The 20,167-nt window shown below is 44.3% G+C and overlaps 1 protein-coding gene across 3 annotated transcripts in view; it reads right to left on the reverse strand.

Moving 5' to 3' along the window:
• The window catches only part of asic2 (acid-sensing (proton-gated) ion channel 2), a 279,484-nt gene that overhangs the window by 80,083 nt on the left and 179,234 nt on the right, over positions 1–20,167 (reverse strand). Inside the window, exon 1 of one of the 3 annotated variants that reach the window (XM_046414827.1) lies at positions 9,396–11,305. The exons of the other annotated variants lie outside the window; for them this stretch is intronic. Within the exon in view, the coding sequence (XP_046270783.1) occupies positions 9,396–10,088 (693 nt within the window). The 5' untranslated portion in view covers positions 10,089–11,305. Of the gene's footprint in view, positions 1–9,395; positions 11,306–20,167 lie in introns of those variants that run through there. 3 annotated transcript variants of the gene reach the window in all.

Genomic DNA, 20,167 nt, shown 5'->3' on the forward strand with positions numbered 1-20,167 from the left:
CGTTTTACTGCCAATTTTATTGATCACTGAGATCAATGAAATCAGTTTTATAAATATATAAAACTCACTCTGCATGGCTACTCAGTAATTAAGCCTCTTTGACATTTTTCTTCTGAAATATTCTATCTGCAACCCACTGTGGCCATAAACAATGGAAATTATTCATGTTTATGTATTTATATATACAACATAGCATATGGGTGAGAAGGTAAATCTGAATTAAAGTGTGCTGTCTAGTAGACAGGATGAAGTGCTGCGAATTGCTTCTTGTGTTTCCATTATTCATAAAGGTATTCACGTCTGAAGGAGAGGCACAAACAGCGTAGAAACATTCAGTGTGCTACATTATTGACAGAGACTGGAGATCTCAGAGAGCTTTCTCTCTTTGATATTGTTCAGGTTAAATCTGGCAAAGCGCTGTGTGCCTTGCCTCTTGATGTCCACCTCCCTTCCCAGGTTGTTTACCTTTTTCCTTTCAAATTACAAAACCACCTCCACTCTCAGCCTCCACCCCAGAACAAGATGGTCTCCTCTCACACTTGAATGAAATATTTAAGGTTTGCTGTAATCCTAAGACGACAGAACAGAGATGGGGAAAGGCAGCCTGATTAATTTGTGACTCTAATCTCATGGTGGGCAAAATGATGATTAAATACACACTTGGAGCTCTCTCCACTTCACAACACAAACTGTTCTGTAGCTGCTGCAGCTGCTGGATCCCAGTGGCGAGGTGAGAATCCAATACTGACCTACTGACATGTGGAGAAGATATAAAATATGGATTAAGTCAGACATCAATAACATCCAGTTCAACACAACCGAATTACCAACGGGTCAGGAAGGGTCAGTGGGAATGTATTGCGGATTGCAGACTCAAGACCGCGAGGGGAACGTCTGTGCAGCTTGCACAGAGTATGTACAGGGATGGCGGTACGTGCTAGCAAAAGCACAGTGGAACCAAGTTTCAACAAATACGCTCTACTTTAAAACAGACTCGCTCTCAGGGGAACATGCTTGTATTGCACTTTTGACTCCTCATCTGAAGTGCTGTGAGATTCAAGAGAGAAGTAACATCTTCAGTCTGCTCGCATTTGCCTCTGCTGCGGTCCTTCACTCACAAGCCCGATTTTAACATGTTTGCTCGGCGGCAACATTTGCGGGCAGGAGGAAGTTTCACAAATAAGCACAAACCCAAGCAGCCTTACTGGGGAGCAGCTGGGGATTAGGTGCTTGCTGAAAGGCACAAAGGAAGCTGAAACTGAAAGGGGGGGCTGCAATCTGGTTGTGTCTCACCTTGAGACTCCTTCCTGACTCGGAAAGAGAAAAAGAAAATGAGTGGTCCGGAAAGGAGCAGCTATCTGTTTTTGACAGATAGCAGCAGGAACCATAGAAATTCTGCCAGCAGACACATTTCCTGGGTGAAATAGTAGCAGCATCGCATGCCAGAATCTGATAAAAAAAACAAGAACAATGAGATAAAATGGCTGTCTCGCTTTGCTGCCACCAGCACCATTATGATACACAAGTCTTTGATCAAAGTAGATGCATGGCAGTAATGCATAGCAGGAAAACAAGCATGGAAAAGAGGGTACAGCAAGGTGAGACTGAAACAGCGCGGTTAACATCTACAACATGGTTGATTCTGCGATTTTTGCCCAGGGCTCGGGAACTTTTGCTCTCTGATGCCGAGCTGCAGTTTGACCTGAACATCCTCAGAGCTCGGCTTCTCCCTGCGGTCTTCATCCTACGCACCAAAACACTACATAACACCTGACACGTAGAAGGAAGCAGCCCTGGGAAGGTCGAAAGCATACGGACTGAAATGGTCATATGCCATGTGAGCTCTAACAACCTCAGGGGAATCCAATACCCTGACAATCTCACGTTCAGAGTGAGAACATAAGTCTAGAAAGTGTGTGGGATGTAATGAATTGGAAGTTCTTGGCTTGTCTCCAACGTGTTCAAAACAGGAATACAACATTTACCAGTGCCAAATGAATCTCCTCTCAATACCTTCGCAATTAACCTTTTATACGAGACTGCAGACTCTGTGTAACCTACTAAAAAATGCAAGAGAAAAAGTGTGAAGTTCAGATTGCCATAAAGGCTCCTGCGAGTAAGAGGTTGTGTGCTGCCGAAGTCCGCTACACCGCTTTCTTCACACTCTAATTGGATCCTTTGTGTGTGTGTGTGTGTTTGTGTTTATGGCTGTGGGCTGATCCCCGCCCTGTCACATGACAAGAGACACCTAAGAAGAGAGCCAGACAGAGCCAGCATCACCCGCTGGGAAGCCCATATTAGTGTCAGCGCCGTGCCTGCTGATGACTGATTGGCCAAACAAGTCCCGCGGTCACAGCCGGCTCTGTTCTCCGTCCCTGTGCTTCCCTTCAAGCACTAACAGGCTGTTGATGTGAAAGTATAGCGCCTCTAACACGCAGGCACTTCGAGCACTTTTCCACCCGTTTTCAGAAAAGCACAGGTTATAAAGATGGTAGGATGTCGCCGAGTATCACTGTCCACTTCTGTGCACATGAACTGGAAGGCAGCCCGGCTGCTTCTCGACGAGGCTAAAACGAGCACGGCTATAATAACTACAAACGTTAACCAAACCAAACCAGCAATTACTACTGAGGAATAACAGAATATCTAACTTGGCTCTTACTAATACTGAGCTGCCTGAAAACCAAACAAATATGGATGCCTCACATCAGTCAAAGACACGAGTTAATGTGAATGAACCAAACTCTTAACAGACGTAGTTTTGTCTCGCCATTGAATCCGTACAATCATCCTGACACGAACGCTACATCTCCTATCATGTGAACGCAGCACGAATCCAAACACGGTACGTGCAGGGAAGCGTGCTAATAACCTCACAATGTTTCCAAACTACTCAATTTCATAAGTTTGTCTGATATTTAAGTTTGATATTTAATCAACTCATCATCTTAAGGCACAGCTGAACTCATTAAGCTCTGAAATGAATCTGACTGTGAAAATCAGACATTTCAGGTTTACCTGATTTGAAACCAACAAACTCATCTGCTGTAATCACACTGCGTTAACGAGTTCGTTTGTGTTAAGTTACTGTGACGTTTTGCAGCGTGGATGGTGAGTCAGCTGGCGGATGTTAACAGATAAAGCGCTGCAATGCAATGCAATGGAACCCAAAGTTACCTTTGGAAAGCTGATGATACTTTTGTTGAATTTGTGTCAGAGAAGCGCTGAAGCGGCTCTGGGCTCATCTTTGAGACAGTTTTATTGTTGTGGTGTTGGCCACATTGCATTATGCTCATGGTTGTTACTTACATTGTGTCCATTAATGTTTACACACCTCCACCAACACACACACACACAAAAGGCAGAGACGATACCGGAGGTGGGTGTTTGTTCCCCTAAGGTCCCGAGAGTGAATACAGATTTGATTCGTGGGCGCAGTAGTACGCATATCTTCAGTCCAGGATGTGTTTGTGTGTGCGTGAGAGAGATTAGCCGCCAGGGAACATGGTGAGCGGTGAGACTAAAGGTCAAACAAGCCATACATACGAGCTTTTCAAACACGGCAATCAGTGCCGCAGTCATCGCTTTTGTCTCGCACTTGATGACACACATATGTTCTTTCTGTACAGTGTGACACACACACACAGAGCATGCGGGAGCTCATCTCCTGTGGATGCTATCCATGCCCCTCATGAGCTGTGGTGGAGATTGGAAACAACTCCAGCTAATGGTATTCATGGAGGAGAACAGCATCCATTAGATTTCTATTTCAAACACTAACCTTTGTGGTTTATGCATTGATGTGACCTTATAAATACTAACCATGTATAATCTTTTCATCTGCATTCAAGGCTTGCATTACACAGGGAGATTAAGGTGGCTGTCTGCTGTGGTCCATGGCTGGCTGTCACACAGCTATTAGATGCTCTGTGCATCCTGTGACTGTGGCATATCAATGACCAGCTCTGTGGACATTCATATTAAGACACAGCACTGTTATGGTTTTTAATATAAGCCATTTGTTCTGAAGAGGGAAATTGGACTGGGGGTGCTCAGCGTGGTAAACAAGGGGCCACCTCTGTTAATGAGATTGCTGTAGTTGGAGTTGCCTCAATGTGACTCCCACTCTTGTTTATTTCAAGTCAGATCAATGGCTTCAATAGGCATTGCTTTACAGAGGCCTACTGGAAAGGTCAATGACAAATCAGAAAGGTGACCTGCATTGTTACTGGAATTTGCTTAAAACTCAATCAGCAGCTCCTCCAGGCTCAGTGCTGGTTGACCAGGCTTTGTGGATGGCTTCACTGGGGAACTCTGCTGTCAGTCTCCTCGTTGTGTTTAATATGGTCGATGTGAAAGCTAAGTGGGGTGAGAGTCAAGAGTGCAAGTTTTTCCCAAGGCAGCGACAACAAGGCTGCAAATTAGGGCTGAAGAATGACAACAGAAGGTGTAGCTAAACATCGGTCAATTGGAAGATGTAGCGCAAGAAAAAATGATGTGAATCAGCTCTGAAACATATTCCATAAACAAGCTGTAGAGCAAACAGTGGCACTGTTTAATTGGTCCACCTTTGTAGGGTTGATTGCAGGGATTGGCGCCGGACCCCGCCCCCCCGCCCCCACCAGTCCTTATGAAACAACACAAGAGAGCAGTTAAAGGCAGCGTCCTACTGCTGTTTACCCACAGCAAACGTGTCACGTGCAGAGCTGAGCAGCAGGGTAGAACACATAAAAATGGTGTGGAAATGAAGCTGAACTGAAACTGTTGCTTAAAGCATTGCAGGTAAACATCAAAGACGATTGTGTGATTAAACAGTAGAGAGAAGCTGATTTGTTGACTTAATCTGTAACCTTCCCTGTGAGCAAGTTTACTTTCCATTTATTAAACTTTTTCACATAAATGACAAACTATTAATAAATACCTTATGCACGGATTAATTTAAATCTGCTTGAACTGATTCTTTGACAATTTGCAGGCAGCAGAAACGAGCTGTTAACACAACAGGGGCATCTTATCACCTTTTAAATGGCAGGTACGCCAAGTCCCACATTTAGACATCCAGCACAGACACAGAGCAGCGGTGTCGCTCATTTGGAGTCGTGTTTCTGGCCTAATGATGAATGCAAGTCCAATATTTACACTCCTTTTCTCTCCCAGGAGAAATATCTGTCTCTTGAGCTGTTAAAAGCTCCACTGTGCTCACCAGATAGTAAAAGTTGTGGGCCATCACACCAAAATAATGAGCTCAAAGATGTTAAAATGCTTCATACACTCAGGTGATAACTCTCTCTTGGGTTTGGGGGACACCCTCGACTTCAAATGTAATCTACTGTCAGTATGAAAAAAAAATATTGCAGGAGCTTAAATATAAAGCCCAAACATTAATAACACTAAATCTGACAGACGGCTTTGTCCCAGTATAATTCGCAATCCAAAAACAAGTGCGAGAAAACCTGCTGAAGCCAAACATTTTGAGACTGTAGCGCAGCATTACTGTGGCTCTGCACTTATGAGATTTCTCTGGAGATAAAGATGATGCATTACAGCGGCCGGGAAAAGAGATTCACCTTTTTTTTCTTATCCATACCCTGCCTCGAGTGTGATTAGGAGGCTGCTCTCAAACTCTGAGCACAGTTTATTGCAGTCATTGCACGTGCAGTTACCTAGTCCTCGATGGGTTAGGTTGGAGCTTGGACACAGTGGAGATGTGGATCCGTTTCACCGACAGGCTAAGCTAGCCAAGGTTCTACAAGGTATGGCTTACATATTATTGGGGACGGCTGGAACGGTTTGCTCTGGCTCTCCTATCCCCTGTGAAGCTGAGAGTAGATGTACGGTTGCTGAGAGTACATCAGTATTGGAGATACGGGAGAAAAATAGACCACCATAAACTACGGCACAGAGCTAATAGATTTATTGATTAGCCAGCCTCCTACTGGTTCCCATTCACCGTGATACAGCACATGAAATCCTGCTGCTGCTGCAAGAGGCCGGCCAGAATTATGGGACACATTTGTATTCCCAACAAGATGCTTTTTCTACATACCATCTCTCACTCCCAACCTCTGGCTGTACCTTCTTCCTCTTCTCCCACCAAACTGCCTGCTGCTCAGCAGTTCAAAGCATCCTCTGTACTCTTAAGCCTGTAAAACCCAACCTCCATCAACACTGGATTTCTCACTTATTTTCCAAGACACTCACGCATGCAGGTGTACAGTCTGTGCACACACACACGCCCAAAACAAACAGTCGTTTTACTCACAAGTCTATGTGCGTGTGTTCCCCACACCCCCGTCCATTTAACGCAGTTGCTGCATCCTTTTTGGTCAAAGAGTGACAGTGCTCTAAATGCAGTGATAATAAATAAGCCTCAGGGAGTCTTTGCTGCTTTACAGCAGCAGGATAATGAGATTAACAAAACCACTGAGCGCCTGTTAACAGCATGAGGTCCCCTATGAGGTAGAGCAAGATGAGGAAGGAGCCGGGACCGGGCCTTCAGGGTGGCTTTGATCTGAAAAGCTGATGAAATCCAAACACACTGACCATCTAACAACAAAAACAATTCAAATGTACTACCATAAAAACACACTTAAAAGGAGAGTTCACCTAAATATAGATGGATAGATAGATAATCCACAAACCGTGCTGTGAGCAGTTTCCTTAACGAGCTACACCCTGTAACCAGGCAGAAGGAAACGTGCGGCGCAACAGGGCAGGATGTAAATGTTAATGGAGTTCTCCTCATCTGAGCTGTAATGTTAGTTTGCTTAGTTAGCTGGCCTCTCATCCATAAGTGCTTCATTCTGTGCAGAGATACAGAAAGGAAACAGTTCCTCCATGAAGCTGCTTGCAACAAAGTCTGAGGATTGCTCTTGAGGTTTTACATTTTTTTATTTGATCATTTTTGCGCTTCGAGCAGCACAGTCCAAGTTTCATCTAGTTGCATTATGTTCAAGAGTAGGCAGGCATCTCTACAGCCAATACCTCCAAAACCTTTAACTCATGCCAAATCCAGCTAGATGGATAAACAGCAGAAAAAAAAAATGTATTTTTGTTTTTAGGGCAAACTGTCCTTTGTAAGTTCATACATTGTTGTAAAATATGAAGGGAAGCGTACAGTGTTGTTGTGTTTGGAGCAGGGCTGCAGCAGAGACCCTGTCCTTCATGCTCTCTCGCCCTTTGGATGTACTGATGTTTCAGAGTGATTGTACAAATCTGTTGTTTAAAGTTTGCAACGCGGCTGCTCTCAGAGGACAATTTTCCCTCCATCATCGGCAGCTCGATCCATTCCTAAAAAATGTTTGGACACACACACACACACACACACAGGGCTCACAACAGGAGTAGACAGTGAATCCGCAGCCTTGAATGCATCACCGTGACAAAAAAACAGAGCTGTGATCAGTGAGGCAACAAAGCAGACTCATCAACACACATACACAATCTTTGAAACGCTGACCATCATCCACTGACGGTGGATCTCATGTAACCGCACTTCTAAATCCAAACGGTCGCTTTCAGCTCTTCATCCTTCAGTTTCATCAAATCATGTACAGACAACAACAGCCTGTAAAAAACTAATAAATAACACGGGTATGTGTTTTCATATACTGCATTTTGGTGAAAGGAATGGAGTGCTTCTGTGCTCGCTTGAGAGCCATTTTGTCAGCACTGTAATCACGCTGCCTTCAAATGGCAATCATGAGTTTGTGCATTCAACAATGGGGAATGCAATGTGTAACACACTTAACATTCAAAAAGAAACATTGGAAAATGTTTTCACACAAAGCAACGACAACAAAAGGTGAAATCCATCTCTGCTTTGCTCACTTTCTTAAAACCGTAAATAACAGAATAGCAGAGGATGCAGAAAACAGAAAAATCTGCTGTTTTCATTGTCACAACCTTGGAACTTGACTATCTTTTAGATTACGAGGTTGTGAAAACAATAATTGCGGCTTATTAGAATGTGCTTGACCCTGTGAGTCAGACATTATTAAAATCAGAGTATTAAATTCTGGTTGATTTGGGGACATCCCTGTCGACTTGTAACGGCAGGAAACAGACAACAGAAGAAGAAAAAGACAGGCTATCTACTGACAGCACATCCTAACAAACTGTTTATCTGAGATATGCCTTCATTCACTTCCTCCTTGTCAAAACCTGGCACCTACTTTACCCACAATGCAATTTAACCACCAACAAAATGATTGGAGGATCAGGTGTGCTATGCACATAGAGGCTAATGAAGCCTTGAGCCACTAGCTTCAAGCAAAAGTGAGGAGCGGGCTACTCTGATAGGCTCACGTCTCTCCGACTCCACACCCACCGATTTATTTAACTATTTTTTTCAAAACTGTAGTCTTGAGCTCCAACCGATGCTGACTCAAGTTGAGGTTTTTCATCAGACCTCGGGCTGCTCCCTCTGAAACCACAAAAGGTTCATACGAGGTCTTTCCAGCACCTGTAAACAGACTGTGAGGTGCGAAACACGAGGAGTTTTTCAGTTCAAGTTCAGCATACAAGGGCAGCCGTCACATCCAGTGAATGTGAGACGGACCACGCCGCTAACAATAGCGAGCTCGATGAATGTCTTTCATAATTATAACTGTGAAGTTGGAAAAGAGAGGGCAAGTAAACACCAGAGCAGCACGGAGAGAACAAACAAGTGACAACCACCTCGCACAAGCACTGCAAACAGGTATTTATCTGCCATTTCTCATTTCTCCTTCAGTCAGTCACTGACACTGAGGCCACAGTGCCAAACGGCAAAAAGAAAGAACACAAATGAAATGGCAAAAACAACAAAGGGAAAAAGTCTCAAAGACAGTTTGAGTGTGTGATTTATTACAAAGAAAACATCTGTCACAGTTCAGGCAAACCAGAGGAACAAATCCCCAAACCAACAACCACCCACACAGAAAAGAAAGATCACAGGCAGGGCCGTAAACTCCTCTAGGGGGGGCTGCACAGTACTGGAAAAGAGGTATGCTTAGCCACAAGCTCACATAACCCATTTCATCAATGTTAGTATAAGACGACTGTTCAAGGTATTTCTCCATGAAGTATTTTCTTTACTCTGCAAAAGTTTAATGCATTAGTTTAATGTTATCTTTGCTGTGTGAAGACCAAGAAACCGTCGGCTATAACAGGAAGTTTCAAGAGTCTGTAACTTAAGCCCTTAAGGCAGGTCAGTCTCATGAGAATCCGAACTAAAAGATAATGAAATGACGCAATACAAGGTGTCAGCATGACGCAATGCATCTGCAACTTTTAAACTGCTAACTGAGATAACCGACAGTGAAGCCATCATGTTAAAGAGATGAAAGTACGAAAGGAGAAAGACAGTTGGATAAAACTTTCCGAAAAAACACAACAGAGGAATCTGGACTTACAGAAGAGAAGTTGTGAGCGCCGCACGGCTCCCCTCTGTATTTGCACGAGAGGAGCATGTCATCCAGCTGGTGGCTCAGTCTATCCATAAACTCCAGGTTGGTTCCCTCAAAGTTTCTGGGTGGCAGAAAGAGCCTGAAGTCTGACAGCTTCCTGAACCAGGCCTGACGGTCCTCTTGCAGCAAGTCCAGGACCATGGGCCTCACTGTCCGGTTAGCCAGGAGCAGGCCCAGCCAGTGGCCTGCAAAATACAGGTCGCTCTTGGTGAGCTTGTAAAGGCGGATGGGGTTGTTGTTGCAGATAGTGACTGCGGGGAAGGCCAGTTCTTTGGCCCACTCTGTGTGGACCCGTGTGTACGTGGGGAAGGAAAGCCAGTGGAGCAGGCGGTTGGAGGACCAGGATAAAAGCAGCCCCAGGGAGGTGCAGAGGGCCAGTAGCCAGAAGGCCCTGCGGCCCACAGAGCCACCAGGGAGGCAAACATGCCTGAGGCCATGCAGGCGTGTCCTTGACAGCAGAGTGGAAGTGACCCGAGCCAGAGCTGGCTTTGTAGGACGTCGCTTACGACCTTTTCTGATCATGGCCGGGGAACCCCGCCGGAGACAGCGCCCCTCCAGGGCCATAGCTGCCCACAGCGCTCCTACTGCCGCGGGAAAGGCTTCATTTCCCAGCCAGGCCTCAGGGGCTGGGGCCCACATGTAGCTCCAGGATAAATCCACTACTGTAAGCCACACCTGGATATGTGTTTTGCCTTAGGAGTGCTAACGACCCATGCGGTCTTAACTGTAAATGTCCTGTATGTACACGTAGAAGCAACGCTGAGGAAATCTTGTGTTTTGAAGTCGTCTTCTCCTGGTGGTGCAGGAGCTCTGAAGCACTCAGCAGTAGCTACTTGTTGGTCATCTCTCCTGCTCTCTCGATCTCAGAGCGCTCCAATCATCCACCAAACTCAGCAAGAGAAGAAAAAAAAATCAGCTTGGCAAATGTGCTTCAAGCAAGGTAGCTTCTACATGGGTGACTCCAGCATCCACCGCAGTTAGTGTGACAGTGAACAAGAGAGGATGAGACAGAGAGAGCGAACGCAAGAGGAAGAGGGAGGGAGGGGAGGAGAGAGGGAGAGAGGAGGACAGAATACAAAATACCAAGGGCTAAGCAGAGAAAACGAAAAACAAATGAAAGAAGGGAAGGTAATTAAAATAATGAGGCAACAGTGGGGGGAACTGGCTGGTGTGGTGCAGTCTGTTAGAGCAGAGCTTGCCTTGTTCCAGCGCTGTGCTTTCTCTTCTTCTGAGTTAACGTGTGTGTGTGTGTGTGTGTGTGTTTTAGCTTCACTGGCTTGCAGAGGCGTTCAGCAGCCAGAGGCGGCAATCAGTTCCTTGTCACTATTAAGTACAAGCTTTAATTAAATTCACAAAAGTCTCCCGCGCTCATTTGTTTGCTGTCCCACTTTGCAGTCTCACTTTTGATGCCTTGACTCGCTCGTGATGTCACTGGTCTGCTCCTCGTCTCTCTCACCCCACTTGGCTTTAACCAGTGTTCTCAGGTCGGGCGGGTAAACCACGGGGCATCTTCGTCTTGTAGCGGACCAGCTCCTCAGCAGCGCAGCCACAGTGAGAAACATGCTACACACTTGGACATGAGGAAGGAGGCAGTCCTGTGCACACTCACAGCAGTTTGATGTGGGAAACCAGACCAGAGAGAACCTGTTCTGTCACACTCTGATGTCAACATCTCACCCTCTTTTCTCTCCCGTCTCCCGTTATTCTCCCCTCTTCTTCTCCTCTTCCTCCCTGGGTTTTTCCCCTCCATTCAAAGACAGCATCTCTAATCTCAATATTCCTCTCATGTCTCCGCTCCTCCTTCTAAAAATACTCTCCCCAAATCAAATCCATCAACTTGCCCTTTCGCTCCTCCTCCTCCTCCTCCTCCTCCTCCTCCTCTTCGCTCTCGTGTCAGTCGAGCCCAGTAAGCTCGACCTCCTGTCAGGCTCCCTCTCTTCCTCCTCCTCCTCCTCTTCTTCTTCTTCTCCACTTTGCGCACGCACCCCCTCACTTCTCTCCCCCGGTCAGGGAAGGCGTCTCTGTGCGCTTTCCTCCCTCCGCGTCCTTGTGAGCTTCATCCAGCTTGTTTCCTCTCCCTGCTCCGACTGACTTCTCTCCCCTCACTGATCTCTCTCTCTCTCTCTCTCTCTCTCTGCTCCTTCCCCCCCCTCCCTCTCGTGCCGTCTCTCGCCGTTTCGCTCCTCTGTTTGGCTCTGCTTTTCAGGCAGCTTGTCCTCCCGTTGCACCTCTTCTTCTTCTCCTCCTCCTCCTCCTGCGCCACAGCTCTGTCCACGCAGCCGGTGAGCCCGACCACTGATGAGAGCGCCTGTCTCTCTCTGTGCTAAACTCGGGCTGTCCTTCGCCCCCCCCCTCTGTTTGTCTGCTGCTGCCGCCGAGCCACACGGCTACAGTGCCATTAGAGACTGCTGTTCGCATGAACGTGAGGGCTTGTTTGCAGCAGAGGAGAACAGCGAGACACGGCAGCTACAGAGCCCGTTTTTGTTTTTATCACATAACAGAGATTTTAAGTTTGTTTCATAACAGTGTATAAGATTAATGGGGCTGGACTGAGATTTAAACATTATGGATAATCATTTAGGTGTATGATAAGTTCTTGCAAGTGTGCTTAGTGCGCCTGTGGGATCATTTTAGCAACGCGTAGCTTCCATACAGCTCTGTCAAGTCCAAACATTCCTGAGCTCCAATGCGTTGGGAAAAATCCTCGCTCTGTTAATTTCCAGGGAAGATTTTTATTTATGCCAAGTTCATTTTGTCACATACAAAGTGCATGCATCTTGATTCATACTTCAAACAAAATATTACCTCCAGTTGTCCTGTTTTATCTCAGTACTACTACAAGCTCACCCAAAAAACAAAAAAGAAAGAACAGAGATTATGTTCGTGGTGGCGTTTCTATCAATTCATAAGAAAATTGCAGTCCTGGCATTAAACACTAGGGGCGCACATCGTTATCAGCCACATGAGGCGTTAGTCATTCTCATCTATCGCCGGGCTTTGTTTAGTCTCGTTTTTGTTGCCATAAAAAAGGTTCTTAATGACGACTTAATTAACACTTTATGTATGGAAACTTGGCATATACCATTTTGTAAGGACTGTAAGAAATTTGTTCAAATTATGTTTGCAATTAAGTGACGGTGACCTAATTTTAAATTCAGTAGTCATATCAGTATACTTATTACTCACTTATACTGTATTAGCGGCTATTATTGGTTAGTATTAATATTATACGGTTAATAATATTAGAAGCTCACCGGCACAAAGTTGCCATTACTGTGTTTTTTACTGTAAAATGTTTCAGTTAGTATGCAGTGTTGGTCACAATTCCAGGGATCATTTTCTTTAGCTCATGCTGTGTTACAATTATTTGTACATTTGTTTTTCTTGCTTGTGAAGAGCAGTGTTTCAGTAGTGTCCTTAGCAGCTCTGTGAAAACACATCAAACACCCACACAACGTCGGCTCTTAAGTGGTCTGTGCAAGGACGACATCCTCTTACCTTATTTCTCATTTAAACCCACTTCTGTTCCATTTTCACCACTTTAATGGGTTAGTTCATACTTGGTCTATCAAGACCTCATAACCAACAAACAATGTTTGTCCAACATGGTTAGATAGTCTGCATTTTCTCTCTCTCTATGATGAAGGCCACCTTTTATTTCATTTTCATTTCGTAATTTTCTTTGATGGACTCACCTGAGTTGCTCCGAGTAGAAAACAGAAATCTAAACTCAGAAAATATCTCCAGCTTTATATTTTGGCCCAACCTGTCATTTGCAGCAGTTCTGAGTCAGAACAGTCTTGTGTTTGCGTGATTCAAATTATTAACCAAATTATACTAAAACAGTTTTAAAAGAACACTGGAATAAAATGAATGTCTTATTTTCTCTGAGATTAATTAAGTGTGCCGGTTTGACATTGTTGTGTCTTTCACATGTGCTGCTTTTCATTGTTTGGCCGAGTGTTTGGCAACTCCCTGCGATCTCCTCTTTGAATATGTGATAAAGAAGACATTTTTAACTGGGGAGCTTGAAAGCCCACACGAGCCTGAAGAACCCTCTCACACTGTCAAAAGAAATTAATGCAGAGACCTGAAGCTGCGTGTACACGCACGCCTGCAAATTATACACATGCACAATGAAATACATCACTCCCAAATGGCACATCCGGGACTGTGAAAATGTTGAAAGAGTAAAACAAATCCATGTATAATGCATAATCGGTCAAAATTCAAAGAACAGGAACACAGAAATGTCAAATGCAAGCACATACAGCTTTTTTGTCTGCTCTAACACCTACTGTATGCTACAGCTACACACACACACACACACACACACACACACACACACACACACAGCCTACAGCTAGAGGCAGCCTTCCAGAGCCTGGATCCACAGGCTGAATAATTAGCTTGGAGCCATAAAGAGGGTTTCTCAGTCCGGCTATGCAGTCAGTGCAGAGAACAGCTCAGAGGCTCAACATATCCAATTTGCAATTCTAAAACATAAGGGAAATCAGTGATTAATTAAGGATAAAGCCAACCCAAGCGTCACTTACAATTATACAGCACTTTATGGCCGCGATGCCATAGCTTGCATTTCCTATAAAATATTCTCATACGCTTTCATCAACAACATTATCTCAGATCAAAGGACACACTGTGGGTAAACTGGTCATGAGGGAGCAGCCTGTAAATATAAACCACAATTAAACATTCATGGGCTCGTGTTAATGAGGCCTGGAACGTTGTGCATCGCAGTGGGTGAAAATGGCCCTACAGCACAACAGTGGCTCTGCAAAACCGGAGTCCGGCTCGAGGAGGGCGGCAGCTGGAGATGATTCATAAGGATACAAGCCTCGCGCTGGCCTTGTCTGTTAGAGCGCAGGTGAGGCCGTGACACTTGCAAGTAGATGAAAGATGAGGGGGGTGAATAAAAACAGTGTCCGCCATCTTACGGCAGGCTGCGATTCATCAAAACCCAGCTTGATTTAAAATGACAGTGATGGCAAGTAAAGCAATGAATGAGTGTCCGACTCTGACCACAGTAACACGTGTCAACTGGAAGGGGGGGAGACTTACACTGCAGGGTGGGGGGGCTCACCTTCCATCTTCTCCCTGTACTCACTGGTTTTTAAATGAATACAAAGCAAAAATCCCCGGGCAGCCACTGATTAAGTCAGAAGATTGATGGTCGCATGGAAGCAGCTCATTTAATCGTCATTACTTCTAATAGTTGTTGTCAGGGTTCATGGAATAATGTAGAAATGGCTTCCTTTGTGATGAGGCTTTGCTGGGGCCTGTCTATCAACTCTGAGTCGCTCTCACTGATAATGCCGCTCTGCTCCACTGTAATCACCAGCACCTTTCCGATGAGCGCTGAGCAGACGCAGGGGGTTTCTGTTTGCGCTAACCTTAAACTGATTTCTGATGGAGCTGATCGCGGCAGGGCGAACGCTCTGCTCCACGACAGAATGTTGATCTTGAGGTCAGTTACAGATTCATGAAGCACCCTTCAGACATGCGGCCCTTCAGGTTAACATGTCTGAATAAGACACTTTTATGTGAAATTCACGACGCCGTCTCACTACGTCAGACCTCAAAACATTTCCATTAATGCGAAGGCTGCAGCAGCACAAGGTTAAACATGCACAGAGGGGATTCTTATTCACAGAATCAGTTTAATAAACTCTGGAACTTCATGAAAGAGTCGATTTTAAAGTGTCGAGTCGATTGATCTTCCCATATGAGATCAGTCTACAAAAACAATTTTTAAGAGAGATTAAAAAAACAAATCCCTCTTACAGCAATAATTTGACCAAGACTTGCTCTGTGTATTTCAATGTTCCTTTGTGTCAGCTGCTTGGATGAGTATAGGACTCTCTGACAAACGATTTACATACAGCCTGGGGACAACTTTAAACAAGAGGCTGAACTTAATGGCCTGTTACTCAAAGCTTGTGTGCATTAGACATTATAGAAAAGGCAGCAAGCAGAATTCGCTCTCAGCTAAGATTAAATAGTGAGAGTGAAAATGCATCAAGATGGTCAATTAGGCTTCAACAGCAAACTAAGGTTTAAAATCCATCAGCGAGGCAGCCTGCGAGCGGACAGAAAACACTCCAGGAGCCAAATATCACGCAGCCTTAAAGCCCTCTCCTTAATATGCTGTCGTCATGTCTGAACGAAGCTGCGAGGAGCATAAACATACAAGTCAACTGTGTCTGAATCACAAAAGCCTGTCACTTTCACAGACAGATGAAGCCAGCAGTGTTCCCATCAAAGCACATTGTGTGTATCCCTGAGGTCGAACAAACTTGTTGAATGCATTTCGTACTTTCTTGAACATCTAAAGGCTGATTTTTGTTGCTTTAAATCTCACATCGAGTAAAACAGGGCCGCACTCATGAAAAATGTGGTCCAAAGCAGCTTTAAATACCTTTTTTTTTGGCAACTTTTGTGCAGCTAAACAAGCTGAATGCACAACACTGGCATCAACTTTTTAGCTATTATTTGGTCTCCACCAGCTCCGGTGGGAAATATGAGCCTCTGTAGCCTGCTTAGCGAGCCTGGTGCTGGGCAGGTACCGCAGAATGGATTTATAAAGCTCGTTTGCTGAAAAGAGCCGCCTTCTGGGGCTAAAAGTAAACCTGAAGACTGAGCCAAGCAGTAAATATGTGAGCCAGAAAACTAAAACAAAGAGCTGAAAAATGCTCTTTCACTGTACATTACGCACAGTCATCTGATCCACTGTCCAACATAAAAATATTCATTAGAGCAGCTATAAACACAAAATAAAGATGTAGCAGAGAGGATTGCTATTACAGGAGCTGCCCTTTGTGCTCATTTAAGACTGTGATACTTTTCATACTCGGACACAGAACAGGAAGTGACTCAGCTCACTCAGAGTTCATTCTACCTGTAGATGGCACTAATCAAAGGAAATTAAAATAAAAAGCAAAAACAAAAAAAACCCCTGAACATTTAACCACTGGAGATACTCAGCTGAGCTGTAATGCAGGAAGGGAACAAGCCTTGACTGAGGGTTAGAAGGAACCGCAGGGGGACTGGTGTACGTGCTCGAACAGAGCGCGTTCACTTCGTGACTTATTTTAATAACAGTAGGTGGGCAGAGATTTCTTCAGTCTGTATTGTAATTGACCTCAGCGGCTCTCTGAACACAGCTCCGCTGGCAGAGCAGGGGTCAAGTTTAGATTAAATCACATTAAATTACATAAAGGTTTAATGATGTCCGTGGGGATTTTAGGGCGGAAAGAGGGATGTAAGTTGAAAGAACTTACTTAAGAACATACGCTGAGTCTAGAGGGATGTAAAACACGTTGTGGAAATACAAATGAAAACAAATTAAACAAAATGAGCAAAATAACCAAAAGAGTACAAAATTATCGTCTTTTTCCCCGACAATTACTGTGGAACAACCGCGGATTAGCAGCTCATCACGACTAATGAGTAGCAGATTCACTTCATTTTCAGGTAATCAATGGAGGTGAAAGGGGACTGAGTCCAGTCCTGCTGGCTGGAGGGTGGCTGGAGGCCACGCAGAGCTGCAGCTGCTGATACTGCAGTGTCACCACAGCAAAGTGACTGACATGCAGACATGCAGCAGCCTGTTGTCATGACACATCATACAGCTGCTGACACATTATTTCTGCTGGTTCCAGTTAACGCTGCCTAACGTTTAGATCACGGTTGTGGTCTTCATCAGTCACATGTCATCAGTCACATGTTTCTGTTCTTGGGGGTGGAAACTGCATTTTCTAAAGTGGAAGTTATCAGAATTAAACCTGTTTGTTCTTTTGGAATCTTTTAAATGTGATGGACAGGACTCAGTGAGTAGCTTGTGCAGGTAATGTAGTTTTTACGAGTATCATTTGTAAAGTGTGTCAATTTGGGTCGTTTATTTGCTCAAGTCTCAAGTTTCTAAGACTTGTTCTAAGTGCTCTTACTATTGGGATCATGAACTTTGATCCCAATAGTAAGTCATTCTGGAAACAGTTTTCTAATAAATATTTAAAATAACAACTTGTGGTTTAAATGATCAACATCCTGTTTGTCCCACTCATTTCTGGCTCAAGCACCACCCAATCTGCTTCAGCAGTACTCGCTCACACCTAATAATGAATCCAAAGTGCTTCAAAGACAAGCATTTGTGTTTTATCTTTGGTTTTAGGAATACTTCACAGATTTAGCCCTGCACTTGAGGAACGTATAAAAAAACTGATGGAGCAGAACCCGGAGATATCATCTCTTTTTGTTAAATACTGGCACTGACTGTTCAGCTGATGAGCGGCTAGCTTCCAGTCAGGATGAGGAGCGAGCTGCAGGGCTCCGATATCTCCACATCCGCAGAGTTTTCTCATTTTAAAACTTGCCGTCCTGATGGCTATTGTTCCGCTTGTTCTCAGAGTTAAATTAGTGCCATGTTTATTCAGGACTGAGCGACAGACATATGAGACACAGGCTGTAGGATGTGGTCAAATAAAACTTAAGTTCTTGTACTTTTTCAGCTCCTGCTTTTGATGCTGTTGTTTTATGATTGACTAAGCATATGTTCATGCTGCGCCACATTTGTGTTTTCATCAAATCACCACCTTTTTTTGATTTAAAGACAATCGGGAGCAGCTGCTTTGGATCAGATCCCACACCTGGCTCACATTTAGACTGAAACGGAGGCCTTTTACAAACTGAAGAACAACTAATCACAGCAAAAAACGCGAAAGCGCCGTGTGAATACTCAATGAATGGCAGAATGAATCTTTAAAATGCATGCTTTTACGCACGCCTTTGTTATGATAAAAATTGTTAGGTTGTTTATCCAGCTGGACTCCCATCCCTATGATTATAACATCAGCTCCAGTTAAACTAATAATCTCCCCCAGCTGACACTACCTAAACACTCTCTGACAGTTTGGCAGCATCCCAGCCGCACACACACTCCTGCCCTTTACGACTCCCCTCGTCCACTCACAGGAAGTGCAGGAAGGTCAACCCTTTGAATTAATCAAAAGAAGAAGAGGATGCTATAGAAGTGTGACGTCTGCCGGGTAAATTAAACGGGTTTAACTGCTACATGTGTACAAAGTCAATACGCTTTCAGATTTAGATTTTCAGATTCAGAAGGAGATCAAATGCACATTTTTGCGTTCGTCGCGTTTGTGAATGATTTTGTTTTCTCCCAGTGAAATCGGAGAGAATGAACCAAAGTGAGCGGCATCAGACAAAAGAGTTCTTATGTTTGCAGAAGCGCATATCCACACGCTCATCAGTTAGTCTACGTGTGACGTTTTCACATCTCAGCTGCTTCGATGAAGATCAAAAGCATGTTGAAAGTCAAAGTCTTCGTCGCTCACTCATTTGTTGCTTCCACGACAGCTGAAAGCTTTGGATGAGTTGCTATCACCCTGTTTTTGATAGTCAAGAGACAGGAAACAAATCAATGAAACAGAATCCTGGGATAAGATCAGTTTATCAAGTTTTGAAAGGTTACATGTTGGAAAATTGAACGCTCACCCATCTGAGGTCCCTTATTGATCGAACATGACATTTACCCAGTGACCTCTTTTAAACTTTTGAGCTTACAAAGCAGCTGAGAAATTCCCCACTGTGGGACTAATAAAGGTCTATCTTATCTTATCTTTTATCTTCACTCTAATATAACAGGCTAACGTTACTGCAAGTAGCCTCGCATCCTGGTTTGATTGCAAACAGGAGGTGAAATGTGTTTTACTTCACCAACTGAGAGAGGACAGGGGAAAAAGAGGACACTGGAGGCAAATAACTGCCTGTCTGGTGAGTGACAAGTGCAGGCAGAGGTCACACACACACACACACACACACACACACACACACACACACCTTTAGTGCCTGCAGTCGCTCACTAGCACGTGGCTAATGTTCACGTGATAGTGAACTCTCGCTTTGCTTTGTGTGCACACAGGCAGAGTGTGAAAAGTATTAAAGGAGAAAGACAGCTGCTTGTTCTGTTAGAGCCAAAAAGTGATGATAAGCAATCAATAGGAAAATTTAACCGCGACTATTTTCATAACTGTTTCACCATTCGTGAGGTTTTTCAGACACAACTGCAATAACTCAGCAATTCTCAGCCTCAGTTGTGATGATTTACTCCTCTTCTTTGACTTATGCGACAGCAGACTGAGTATAACTGGGTTTGTGGTCAGACAAAACAAGAAATTTTAAGACACCACTAAAGCACTGAGAGAAACGTGGTAAACATTTGACACCATTTATAGTAACAATAGCTGCAGCAGATTATGAAATGTTTAATGACGGAGAAACTCAGTGATTTCCAACCTGTAAAACATTACAGTCAAAGTTCCCTTTGCAGACATTTTCAAATGAATAAATCACAAGAGTCTCCTGATGAATTCCAATCACTTCAACTGTCAGAGAAATAATATTCATTTTCCTGAAGTGAACTGCTGCTGTGATTGCAGTACCAGGCATGAGAAACCAATAAATAAGTTGTAAACTTTCTCTCCACTGCTCATTTCTTTTTTTTTTTTTTTTTTGCAGCTAACTGGATTCATGAGCTTCACGACTGCAGCATGTCAGCTTAACAAGCGTCAGAACTCCCACCGTGTTCAAAGCCTCTCGTGTGTGTTGGACTGTGACTCAGTCCTTATCAGCCCCTTACCAACTTTAACAGCCCGACACACACAAGAGGGTTTGAACGCCGTCGG

Source organism: Scatophagus argus, chromosome 16, assembly GCF_020382885.2.
Source record: "Scatophagus argus isolate fScaArg1 chromosome 16, fScaArg1.pri, whole genome shotgun sequence".
Classification (NCBI taxonomy): domain Eukaryota; kingdom Metazoa; phylum Chordata; class Actinopteri; family Scatophagidae; genus Scatophagus; species Scatophagus argus.